Source organism: Buteo buteo, chromosome 20 (genome assembly GCF_964188355.1).
Source record: "Buteo buteo chromosome 20, bButBut1.hap1.1, whole genome shotgun sequence".
NCBI classification, from domain to species: domain Eukaryota; kingdom Metazoa; phylum Chordata; class Aves; order Accipitriformes; family Accipitridae; genus Buteo; species Buteo buteo.
In genome coordinates, this window is record NC_134190.1 from 7,439,611 (window position 1) to 7,452,803 (window position 13,193).

The 13,193-nt window shown below is 37.6% G+C and overlaps 1 protein-coding gene across 6 annotated transcripts in view; it reads left to right on the forward strand.

The window, feature by feature from the left end:
* The window catches only part of KIF13A (kinesin family member 13A), a 116,258-nt gene that overhangs the window by 40,957 nt on the left and 62,108 nt on the right, over nt 1-13,193 (forward strand). For all 6 annotated transcript variants that reach the window (XM_075052456.1, XM_075052460.1, XM_075052457.1 and 3 more), the window contains exon 3: nt 6,222-6,234. In XM_075052456.1, coding sequence (XP_074908557.1) covers nt 6,222-6,234 — 13 coding nt within the window. The remainder of the gene's footprint in view (nt 1-6,221; nt 6,235-13,193) is intronic.

The window sequence follows — 13,193 nt, forward strand, 5'->3', positions numbered from 1 at the left end:
CCCTTTTTCAGGCTGTCAGTAGAAGTTGTTTTTACATGAACACCGAGACTTCTGTGTAAATATTAGAGCCACTTGAACTTCAACAGATTGCTGGCATTGGAATAACAATGCCTTTAGGCAGTAAATATAGTTAGAACTTGGGAGTGAAGGTAAATTAGAGATTAATGGTGTTCCAGGGCAGTTGTCGCTTTCTGTTTTCAATCTTGTAAATGTCAGAATATAGTGCCTGTCACTTATTTTAATGAGCTTGTGTTGGTTTCAAAACCTGTGGTGCTAGCTTTTTTGGCGGGGGGGGGGGGGGGGGGGATAGTTCATCACTGCTGTAGTGAATGAACTTAAGTTCTTGGGAGTGTTACGGTCAAAATATCCAGGCATTTTTTAGGTTTCTTTTGTGTCACGGAAGTCACTCTGCCACTGTAATGTCTATTTTGTTTAACTTGGACTGTGATATTGGTCATTCTGATTTCTGACTTCTTTCTCTTTGCATGTGGTAGGTTTGCAGTGAGTAGCACAGCTTCTTGATACAGTGTTTCCATAAAGGCTGAGAGAGCAATGTGTTTTTGCCGTATGCATCTGTTTCTGGTGGTGTTTCTGATTATGATCAGCTACTATGCAGGCACTTGCTCAAATTGCTTGACTTGTTAAAATGTTTTTCTTTTGCTGTTCTTCAAAGGATTATTTTGTCTGTAGAACAGACTTTTGTTGGGTAGGAGAATTAAAGAGATACAGGGCATGTGCTGCCTACCTTATGCAAGAATATAAAGCAACTAATTATCTATATTTGTGTATGTATGTGTGCTCATACAATATGTAAAGTAACTCTTCTAGGATCCTGGTATCGAATTGTGATGCCAACTTCATTAGTCAGTTCTACAGGAGGTGCCCTAGCCAAGCAAAAAGGTGGGATGCTGTTCCCTTTAAGGGCATTGCCCCTGCCATTTCTTTTGATCATCTTCTGCATTTAGAAAATAAAAGGGTGAAATGAGCAAATAAATGTTCTTTTTCTGTGTTCTTTGTAGAGAAAATGGTGTACTGCCAGTAGTTTGCAGTACGTGATCATCTGAAACTGTTACTGTGGCAGACTGCGATCTTTTTCTGCATAGGTGCTTTTGTTAAGTAGTACAGTGTCCATTAATAATATATAGGCTTGCTTTTTAAGATGCTTGGTATCAAGTCTGCAAGTAACAACCTGCAGTGATAAACCGAGAGACAACGAAGGGTCCTAGAGCTGTGTGATCTTACTGTGGAAGACAGGAGAAACATCATCTCTTTGCTTTTACATAATTTAAGCTGTTTGCAGTTAGGAGCGCTGAATGTCTGCTGTCTCTGGTGCAGCCACTCTGAAAGCCTTATATACGTGGATAAACAAACAGTGCAGTTACTTCGATCCAGTAAAGCAAGGTGGACTTGTTATAATGGTCCTACCACTGGTTTGTTCCCTTGCACTCTGTCTTTGAGCGAGGCAAACGCACACTGCTGGTGATATTCTCAGCTTGAGTTGTAAGGCAGCCTGATTTAAAAAAAAACAAAACAAAATTAAAAAGCACTCAAAAAATACTATAATATTGCTTTTTAACAGCTGGTCTTCAGATTCCAGAGATGCTGGAGCAGTGCAATGTAAAAAATACTATTTTTATCTATCAGGATGATCTTTTCAATTTGTTCATCTTTATGCTTACAGGGGAAAGAAGGAAGACTGTTTTTTCAATTCATCATATAAAAACCTGAAGACTTCTCTCCCTTTTCTAATATATGGTAGTTGCTTGTAATAATTCTTTTGACCAGCAATCCTGAGGAGTATATCAATGACTACGTAGCCACTATGTGTAAACACTTAATTATGTATTTGGGAAAACAGTGAGTACCATGAATTTGCTGTGGTTGCACGTGACGAGAGCAAAAAGATGTTTCAGACTCAGTGTCTTAGATGATGATTTCTGGTGTAGTCAGCTTAAAAGAGCAAGCTGCAAAGCTATGTGGTTCGTTTGGCATCTGCTATAGATACTATATTTGGTTACTTAACATAGCTGGTTATGATTGCTTCATCTTTATTAACTAATTGTGATAAAGGAAAAGAATCCACCCAGTACTTTCCAAAATGTGAAATAATTGCAATACAATTGTGACCTACTTGGCTTCTCAGCACAGCTGAATTGGAGATGAATTGGGCTGTGTGGATATTGTTCCAAAGAATCTAAGACCTGTTTTTCAAAGATGCCTTGTTCCTCTGTCTCCTTCAATGGGGAGTACCTGGTTTTACACCTACGTTCTTGTTTTTAAACATACCTTGTCTCTACTGCAGGTGACATTCTTGACTGGGGGTGGGTGGGGTGATGAAACCCAGTTATACAGAACGGATGAGGAAAACCAATTCTTTCAAGTTTTTTGGTGCATAAAATGTTTTTCCTTCTGGTAGAAGTGACATTTGGTTGGGAATGCTGATAACACTCACTAAGGAACAAAAAACACATGTAGTTCTGAAAATGATTTAGTCTTTAAGATGACAATATCATGTACTTCTGGATGCTCATAGTGCAAGACTGTCTTCTGTTGCTTCTTATTGCATGGGACTAGTTTTCTAGTCAGAATATGTAATGCCAGCTTATATCACCTTTTTATACGACAAAGGGAGACTCCTGTGAGATAGTATAGGTAGTTTAAAAAAAAAACCAAAACCAAAACCAAACAACCTTTGCTGTTAAACTACTAGCAAAGCTCACTCCTCTCGTCATGTGCTGTCACAGGCAGTGGGTAGATGGTAGAGAGAAAACGTGGATGCAGTCAGGAAGACTTCTCATGCATGTGCTAGCATAGAACATGAGAACTGCCATTTTGTGAATCACTTTTCTTAGCAAATGTGAGAAGCATTATGGGTTTAGTTTCAGCAGTAGGCAACAGGAAAAAAAAAGTTTGCATTAGCACAAAGCTTTCTAGAAATTGGTTTTCTCCATCTGGATAAAAAGTTGAGGTAGCTACACACTCTGTGATCTTGATGTGTGTTAGCCAAGCCAGACAAGAGAGGCTTAATATTGTTATGAAAGATAAAGCCTGAGTAGATACCCTCAGCAGACATACTGCTCAGTAGAGTTAGAAAATCATTCTAGTGATACTTTACTAAAGTCATGATGGCTTAAGGACAAAGGCAGGAGGAAGTTCAGAAGCTCAGTGGGTTTTGTGGTTATTGAAATTCATGCTTTTCCTCTGCCCCTGTGAGAATATTTTCCAGGCTCTTGGTGGTATTTTACTTTGGTTTTGGTTCTAGGCGTGCGAGGAAAAGTCAGTCTTCCATCTGAGCGTGCAGATGGAAGATGCCCTTCATCAGGTTATACTAAAATCTGCTGTTATGCAGATGGATTACAAGGTCAGGTAATGCTGTGATAATTTCCTGAAGTGTACTAGCTGTTTCCTTTACAGGATATTTTGTTGTCATTCAGAAAGTATACCTGCACGTTGTCATTGACACAATGGATGATTTGACATGGAATTAAAAATTCTGGGAAATAAAAATTTTAATTGTTGTATCTCTGTGATCTGTTGTCCATCCCTGCCCTCCCAGCCCCAGCTTTGACACTGAATCACCATGTTTGTATCAATTTTTACTGAACACTGATCATACAAATTCAATTATTTATGAAGCTGAAAGCTGCTGGTTTCTGGGATAGGAAAGAAACCATGAAGCATATATTAAAAAAAATAAAACAGAAACCCAAAAAACTTATGTGAAAAATTGATTGAGGCTAATGCAGGTTTTATAGCACATCTTTAAGCTGCTACAGATGTGATTTCTGGTAAACTGTAAACAGTTCTTTATTTATTACTCTGAGTCCTTTAAGTGAAGAAAGAATTTCAGAGTGTCTCCATCTGAATCACTGCCAGGATAATGGTTACAGTGAGTTGGTTAGCTGGAATTTCCAAATATCTTTAAAAAAATCTATCCTGTGAGCCTATATAGCTGACTTATTCCAGAGGCCCTTGGTCGTATTAGTGCTGGTGATACTAGCAGGTGACTTGTGGAGCTGCTAGTTCAGCCTTAATAGCCAAAGAGTTTGGAGCAGTAGGATGTGACATATAGTAGAAAGCTGCAGCTCCTTGTGCTTTGAAATCCAGGAGATCAGTGATGAACATCTTTCTTCCAACTGGGAAGCTCTGCTGTCCACCAGTGGTTTAAAAAGTCACTATTATGCTTTTCTTAAAATGGACATCAGAGGAAAATAGGAGGAAACCTCCTAAAAGGTAGTGGCTTACATTGCTTAAGTAAATATATTAAGAAATGTGTCAAACCATTTGTTGACTTCAGTGATGTTCTCTAACTTTTCCAATTGAGGCTTATAAGAATGATCTCAGGGAAAAAAAAAAAAAGAGTTGATCAACTTTCTGTTGGTTTTTACTTCAGTTAAACTGTTTAGGGCTTCTGCTGAACCTGTACAACAGTCTATCAGGAATTCCCTAGGAAACCTGATGTATTCTGGAATTATTTTTCAAGATATGAGTGTATTTAAAAGCTTTCCAAAAAACCTTGGATGACTTCCTTTGATAGGAACTTCTCTTCCAAGTAGGAAATGGAAGTTTAGACCTGGTGCTGGGGCCCTGGCTAGACAAGCCGGTAACGGTGGACTTTCATCACATCTGAAAATTGATTAAAGTGAAAAATATTCAAGGTACACCTAAATGTATTTTTCAGTTAGATAAAAGTGCATTCTGCACAAGTTATGAGCCACCTGGACATGAGCTAGCTATGAACTGAGTCTGTGTAGCTGCTGTTAATGAAAGAGTAAAGCTGCAATGAGTGGTTTGGCTCAGAGGCAAAGTATGCTTGCGTTACGCCAGTACCATGTACCAGCTATGTAACTTCTGGTTTAGGCAGACTTGTCATCTAAGGTACGAGCTGAGAGTGGGCAGAAAAGATTGCGTAAGATGTGTTTGGGGATTTGCATCTCTTCAGCTTTTTTTGCTGAGCCGTTGTATTGTGGGTTGCTAAGAAAATGGCTCAAAGTGGTTTTTTGGGTTGGGCTTTTTTTTTTTTCCCCCTCTCTGACTTGGTGGAGTTAGTATGTGTCGTCTGGTGGATGAAAGCATGGCTCAGTCCCGCATGTTTCTGCACTGAGACTGTAGCCTCTTGATATCTGAATTTTGTATAGTGTGTCTGTTGCTGGATAGATAGAGACCTTTTGTCCATATCCTTATCTTATAAACCTTACTACCTTCTCTGCTTGCGCTGTTATGTCTGTAGACCTTTCTGGCTGTGTTTTTTCTCTTCATCCACATTTGTGTGGTTTTTTTCTTGATGTGAAGAGCAAGTGGAAATTTCTTCTGTGTATCATTTCAGGCTTATTTCAATACATAATTTAAACATATTTCTAAGGTTGTAGTTTTCATGAATGGCCTAAGTCAGTCTAATTCTGCACCGTATTTTCACCTCCTCTCTTGCATTGGCATTAGCAAGCACAGGGCTGCACAGTGAGACAGGGCAGCGATCTCACTTGAAACCAATCCCACCAAAAAAACCCCAAACTGATTTAATTTACTCTGTGGCCATATGGCTGCCAGCATAAGCATAAAAGCATTTAAGGACAAGTTGGAGTACTCTGAGCTGGTGTCTTTAGTTTGGGGGTTTGTTGTCTCTTATTTCTAATAGCACTCACTGGAGTTGTGTGTGAAGGCTAATGGTGTTTTTGCGTTGGCTTCCCATACTCTGTGTAGGCTTTCTGTGGCTAGAGAAAATACAGGTTTATTTTTCTTCACACTTCTATAATCTCTACAGGAAACATTTGTTTGACTCTTACCTTGGTCTTGCACATGTAGCACTGCTGAAGTCAGTGGCGCTTCACCCTAGCACCTTGGTCTGCCAGTTTGCAGGCTCAGTTTATTTGCTACAAAAGATGGGCTGTGTTTTGACTTCCGTACCCATGTGGATTCTTGTCTTCCTTCTGGAACTCAGTGCTGTTAGATTTTTACAACCTATAAGGAATCTGACATTTTCCTTTCTTTTTAATGTGAGGCTGTATTAGTAATTAAGTAATTACTGGTTAAAAATCTGTGCTGTATTGTATAAATATCTTCTGATTATTCTTAAATACATTGAGGATTACAAAAAAGTTCAGTTTATAGTAAGGATGTACACTGACATTGTTTCTTTTCTTTTTCTTTGCTCCCTTCCCTTTATGTGAATGGTGTATTCGTACTTCTTGCCATCGTTGCTGATTTTTTTTGCCATCATCTAGAAAACCACCTAAGGTAAGTATTTTGTCTCTTTTTGCATTTGTACCTGCTTGAAAACGTTGAGCAATGCAGAAGCGTTGGGTGTATTGCTGTAGTATGTGATCAATACATCTTTGATAAAGGAAAAGACATTAAAAAAAAATAAATCTGTTCCTCATACTTGTAAGTTAAAGACTTCATCATTCCAGAAGAATACTTTTTAATCCAACTGACATGCAGGCAAGGCATGTGACTTGTTAAAGCTGTGACCAGGACAAGCCATGATTTTAATGTATTTATAAAAACGTTTGAAAGAGTAAATAAGTATTGTGTGTAAAACATTTCATTGCACATAATTCTGCTTAAAAGTTAAAATACTGTTTTTAAAAGGTGGCAAAATACATCTAGTAAGAAACAATTGAGGATACGCAGGAATTAATAATTTGTGTACAAGTGGCCAAAGTGCACCGGAATTTGCGTAGAAAAGATTCTCTGTATTGTTTGTAATGCATGGTAAGGGAGGTAGAGTGAGTGTTATGTACCTGTTGGGATAGAGAAGGTACCTTACTGGGATGACAAATACAGTATCAGTACAGGGCTGGTAGCAATGATAAGGTAAAAGGACTGTGAACTACATCTTGTCAGCACATGCAAAACACTGTATTGGTATTTTGCTTCAGCAATTTAATGATGGTTTTATCCTTTCTGTTTCTGTTGGATGGTACTTTTGACAGCAGAAAGCTGTAGTTAGCTCTTGTTGAGGTTTTATTTTACATTATTCTCTTTGATTTGTAGATCTTCAAGAAACAGTGTATGCAAGTCTGATGGGACTTCTGCAGGTGTAGCAGAAGATTATGTAGACCTGGGAATAGAAATTGGGATGGATATTGGTCTATATATCTCTTTTATATGCCTATCTATGTACTTTATGGTTCAGACAGCTATTTTATATGTGTGTGCATTTACATATAAAAATTCTAAATATCTATTGCTTTGATTAATTTTTTTAAAGTGTGAGAAGAAAACAACTTCTCAGTAAGTGATGTGTAGTATTCCCAATAGGCAGGGAAGAATGGAACAAACCCTATTTTAATATGAATTGAAATAATCATATTTGAAGAAACAATCAAAAGTATGTAATTTAAGGTCACAGCAGGTGAAAATGAATAACACTGATATTACAGTTTAAAATGGTATGCTGTACTGATTTATGGTCCCCCACCCGTCCCCCCCCCCCGAATGATTGAAGTTCTTAAAATGATGGACCTGGTTTTTAGTTCCTCAGGTTTTTTTAAAAGCATTTAATAAAGTTCTTCTTTTGATCCCAGTTAATATATCTAATACAAAAGAGCTTGATCATTGTTAAAAATTCTTAAAAAAGCCTCCTTCTTTCTGTTGTTGTAATTTCACAAAAACTTTCTTACAAGAGCTTTCATTTTTTTTGTAGTACATCATTCATCTTCCATTATAAGCAGATAACTTTATTCTTGACATTATGTAAAAGCTTAATTATAGCCTTGCATTTCTTTGACAGAAACATAACAGCTGGACACTTATGCATATATGCCACATTATTGTTAGGTATAGTTAGAAGGTCATTAACATCCTTAAGCTATAATGCCGAAACTTAAAATGTTGTATGAAATGTTTGTCAGTTTGTGACAGAAGAAGGTTCTTACCATCACCGGAAATAAACTTTGTGAGTTTGTAAAGATGTGATATGAGATTTGGGTGTTTCTTGATTTATACAGGTTTTTATACAGTGCACATAGTTGATCATCTTCAAATTGGGATTTTTTAAAATGAAATTTCATAAATAATGGACGTTTCTTCATCTTTAATGAGCTCGTTTATCATCAACTGTGGATGAGTTGTGATCCCAGTTCAACTTGGTAGCTCAGAAGCTGTGGTAGGAAAAGTTACATAAGGATGTTAGGGTGTTTTGCTATTTCTACAAACATTGCGTTTAAGTATATTACTAATTGTGGGCTTTTAGTGTAATTTTGTGACAAAGGCAAAACGGCTGTTCTGAGCTGAGATTTGTGAGCTGTGTCCTAGGCTGCCTTCAGATTTTTCTGTCCATACTTCTTTAGGCCTGTGGTAGGTCTTGTGTTTGTCATACAGCAGCCAACTTATTTTTTTTTTTTTTTTTTTTTTTCCCCAGTTCTTTAATGGCTTCCATTAAGCTTACTGGTGTAGACTTTGTTTACCATTTCCTAATGTATCTCCTTTATCACTTATCTCCATCAGCAGTTGTAATAGGGATGTAGGAACAGCTGCCTGGTGAATGGAAATCTCCCTTCCTCAGTTCTCCCTTGCTTTTCTTTTTAGCACCTAGGTAGCCCTGTAAGTTAGCCTATATCTCGGACTGACTGCTTCATTGAGATTCATGTGAGCGATATCTGCACCTGTACAGCATAACTTTCTTCTGTAAAAACAAAATATGATTAATTGGTCAGATGGAAATGGCTATTAAACATTGGCTGTGCATTTACAATATTATATAGCTACATAGACAGTATGTTAGGGATTATGTTCAGTCTGGGTAATGAATTGCTAAATGTTGGAAGCCCCAGACTCTGTCTAGACTATACCGAGGATTAGGCTTCAGAACAACTAACAATGAATGTGAAATTAGACTCCTTTCTAAACTAATTATGTCATTTGGCTTAATCTGGCAAGCAGTTAATAGTGGATATAGTACTCATTATCTCTAAGTAGTTCACGTAAGTATGCTTGCATGCTTAAACCCTTAAAATTATTAGTTCTTCAAGCCATTGATTAGGAGCTTTGATAAAAACGAGTTCTGCAGAATATTGTTTTGGCTATTTAAAATGTGAATACCTCTTGGCTGTCATTTCTGATTCTGTGAGAAGTTACTGCTGTGTAGCAGTCAGGCACAATGGCTCTTCTAGTTTAAAATCTGCAGTCTCATTTTAAGTCACAGGTGCGGTGAAAAACTCCAGATTTTTCACTGACGTGGTGGATGTGTGCACCTGCATCACTGTTTGTTTTGCTGTGGAAGCCATAACCTCTAGCTGCCTCCTTAGCAAAATAACCAACAGCTGTCTTAAACTGCTGTAGGTGTTTGCTGAAGAAATCTGAATCAAAGCCAGATATTTTTTCTTTACTTAAACTTTGTGGTTACCAGAACAAGTCTCTTGTTTAATTTCTAGTAGTTATTAACATTCCGAGTATCGTTCTCTATAACCCAGAAATGGCATACATAACTCTATTACCTAGGGTAATGTGCACACTTACAATGACTCTGGATACAGTAGTACCAGGATCTAGCACTTCCCAGCTAATTTTCTCATAACTTTCCATATTTATACATTTGTCCTGTAATGTTTGTGAGGTAGAATTCTTATAATGAATATACGAGTACATACTCAAACTCGTATACTTATTTTTACTATGGACTTCCTGTTGTGCAAGATCTGTACTGGTGAATCGTGTTCCATTACTTGTAGCTCTGTCTGTTACTTGACTATTTCTAGATGTCTAAAATGTGATGTCCAAGCTTTTTTACAACTGTCATACCACTCAGACTGAAAATACTGTGCAATGTCAAACACTGGAATAATAGAGCTGGGAAAAAAACCCCACCCTGTCGGTCCTTTAGCTCCACTCAAAATTTTTGGTTTAGAAGCTACTGCCCTAGTGTGGCAGGATCTTGGCAACTTCCTTTTATCTAGCTTTCTCTTTTAGATGCTAGGATGAAGTATGAGGTACAGAATCTTGCAAAAATAAGAAAATTTTAAGGCTTGTTTGTTAGTTCCCTCTGTAATTTAAAAGCCCAGAATAATTTTGGATCCAGTGGTGAGAACTGGCAGACATCTGTGTGATCTTACGTTTGCTTGTGGTTGAATGCCAACCTGTGCAGACACTTGAAGTAGGTGTATACCTGTCTTTCGTGGTTTCCCCATTTTGCTTACCTTCTGAAAATACATGAAGCTTCCTGGTACAGTGGCTATGGAATTGACATCAGAGCAGCAGGAAGGCAGAAATACTCGTCCATATAGTCACAGAGACTTAGTCAAAATGCTTAGAAGAATAACTGAAATTTCAGGAAGTCTTAGTGGAGATACAAGTAGCAATTTTAAACTTTGAGTTTCAAACAAGAAATATTTGCCATTTTTCTTTTCATGTTAAAACACCTAAATGGAATAGATTTTTCAATGTAGTTAAAAACTAATTCACAGAGGGTGCTTGAAGTTTAAAAAGTTCTGTTTGTGTGTCACAGATCTCTCTGTTCAAATAGTTTCAATAGTAGTTTTGACATCGTTGATTGATACAGTTTTGATAAAGTTGGTAAAGATTTTTGCTTTCTTCAAAAAGCTAAAAAGGCATTTTCAGCGCTCAGCAATGCCCAGTTTAGGTATTGGTCATTGAGTCTGAGACTTCAGCATTACAGAACTTCTGATAGCTTTGATAGTCATATTGACAGAGGGTTTAATACCTTCTTCAGGGGAATTGATCTTGGGGAGAAAAAAATTAATAAGAAAAGAATGATTATTCTGCATACTGCTATCAAAAGAAAAGGTAATACCCACCATTTTTTTTTCAAGGAATAATAATCAGTGAAAATGGGAGAAGGAAGGGAGCACCTTAGATGAGACTTAGAGGGTTTTTTCTTCTTCATCATAGTGTGGGTTCTGTACCTTGACCCCAGGTATGCTTGTGTGCTCTTCTTGGGACTGCATGTCCTGCAGTTCCTGCACTGAAGGTCAGGAAAATATAAACTAGCGAGTCATCTTTGTACAGAAAAGATGATCAAAAGGGTCACTCTTCAGGTAGGACACTGGCCTACAGGCATTTCCTGTAAAATGCCTTCCTTATGTCCGTGTGGAAGAGCCTCACTGATTGGGACCAAGTTTCTTGCTCTTGTATGCCTTATTTCATACGCTGTTAATTCTTGCATTTGGAATCTGTTTTCCCAGAGGTCTGAGTTGTCCTGAAAATTGCTTTGGCTGGATGCTTCCTTAAATCACTGTTGCTGGGAATTTTTCAAGGTTGCTGTTTTGTCATCACTGATCAAAGTAATTTTTAAATGTTTGCCTGCCTGTTCTAATGGAAAATGGAGTTTTACTGCAGCTGCTCTACATCTTTTGCAGATAATATGTGCCCCAGCAGTTTACACTTTTTTGCCTGACGCTTTTTTTTTTTAAAGTAGTCTTGTTACTTCTGTTAGAAGGATTCGGCAATTTTCCAGAAGAGATCTTATAAACAGACTAAGTCCGTGTCCTGGCTTTTTATGTTTAGTATGAAAACATACTAAAATGCTATACTTACATTTGTTTTATCTTGAGATAGAATTTTTCTCTTCCTATTGCATAATCATTTTTGAACTTTTAAAAATCAGTCTGACCAATTTTTACCTTTTTAAAAAAAATCCAAGTAAAAACTGCTTTCCTACAAGAAACACTGGGCCGCAAGCACGTATTTTTGTTTTTAAAGTCTCTTTGCAAGATCAGTGTTTAAATTAGGAGTTATTGAATAATCCTGTCATGATTTTCCATGTTAACCAAAGGGAATATGTGTAGGGCAATAGATTAAATTGGCCTATGTACATGCTGTATTGACATTTAAGTCATTACACAGGAGCATGTGTGGCTAGGTAACCTTTTTAACTGGGCTGTGTGATCCACTGCAGATAACGCTTAGTTTCAAGGGGCATCTGGAAGATTTGGATCGTTACAATTGGGATTTTTTTTTGTAATTGAATTGCTTGGGGTTTGATTGTCAAGAGATTAGGTATTGCTACCAAATCCCGTGAGGAGAATTTCAGTAGAAGTGGAATGTGAGAAGAGAAACAATAGTTCTTGGGCTGTAAAAGTTAGGAAAAGGGTTAGAGCGTTGTTACTGATGACAGAGTTCTTTATGCTTAGATTTGAAGCATGATGAACAAATGCACAAAACTAATTTAAAATGCCCCCTACTTATGTGGAGGTCTGAAGATAAGGTGAAGTAACTGCTGCATCTTGCTTGCAGTTCAGTGGCAAAACTACATCTTTCACTCAGTCACATCAGGGAACGTCCTGACTCATGAAGTTGTCTCTTGCTATTTGTGCTGCAGTAAGTGACTCAGACCTCCCTGTTAGATTATTATTATAGGGTTTTCTGTTTGTTTGTTTTCTCTTCAGAAGGGAATTCCAGAACTCATTTCACTCTTGTGGACTAAGTGTTGTCTCAGTATCGAGTCTTCTCTCGGGCCATTTTATGCATTTTGCATTAAGTTGGGGGAAAGGGAAGGAGGTGAGGTTACTGTGCTACCTGGTGTTATCCTTCTGAAATATCTGTAGCAACAGACATTTTGGGAAGAGTTAGGTTACAATGTATCTGTAGATTAGATTGCATAGTAATTCTGCAATAGTAGGGAATACAAGATGTTCTACATCCCCAAAAGCCAAAAGGAAATGATCCATCCTCTTCTTCACTTCAGGGTTTGTTTCACATTTCTGCTAATAGAGCCTGTGGCTCTTGTTCTACATTGACCTGCATGGTTTGTCTCACTAAGGAGGTCAGCTGTTGGAAGGCCAGACAAAGAAAATTTTGGCCTAGGAAAAGTTTTATTAAAGAAGCCTGTTTGGTTTTTTTTCCCCACCTCTTGAGATCCCAAAAGAAAGAAATAAATAGTATCTATATCATAAACTCATCCATAGTCAGTTTACCGTGGTAAAATGTGGAAAATACATTGCAGCTTAAGCTGTGTTTGTGGCAATATAAAGCTGTCAAAACAACAGCGCTAAATCTTTATACCATCATGTTCTCAGATGTGCTGAAAAAGTAACTTGGATCAAATCCCAAGTGTGTTAAGTGCTTTTACAGGACACTGTTCCAGGTCCACAAGCCCACTGAACACAATATTGAATGTCACTTGATTTCTACCCAGCTGGAACTCTTGACTGAAGTGACATTAAATCTTTTCATTAGAGCAGGCTCTGATAGCTTGTTGGTCTAATAGAGCTACATTTTCTATTTGTAGTTTTGAG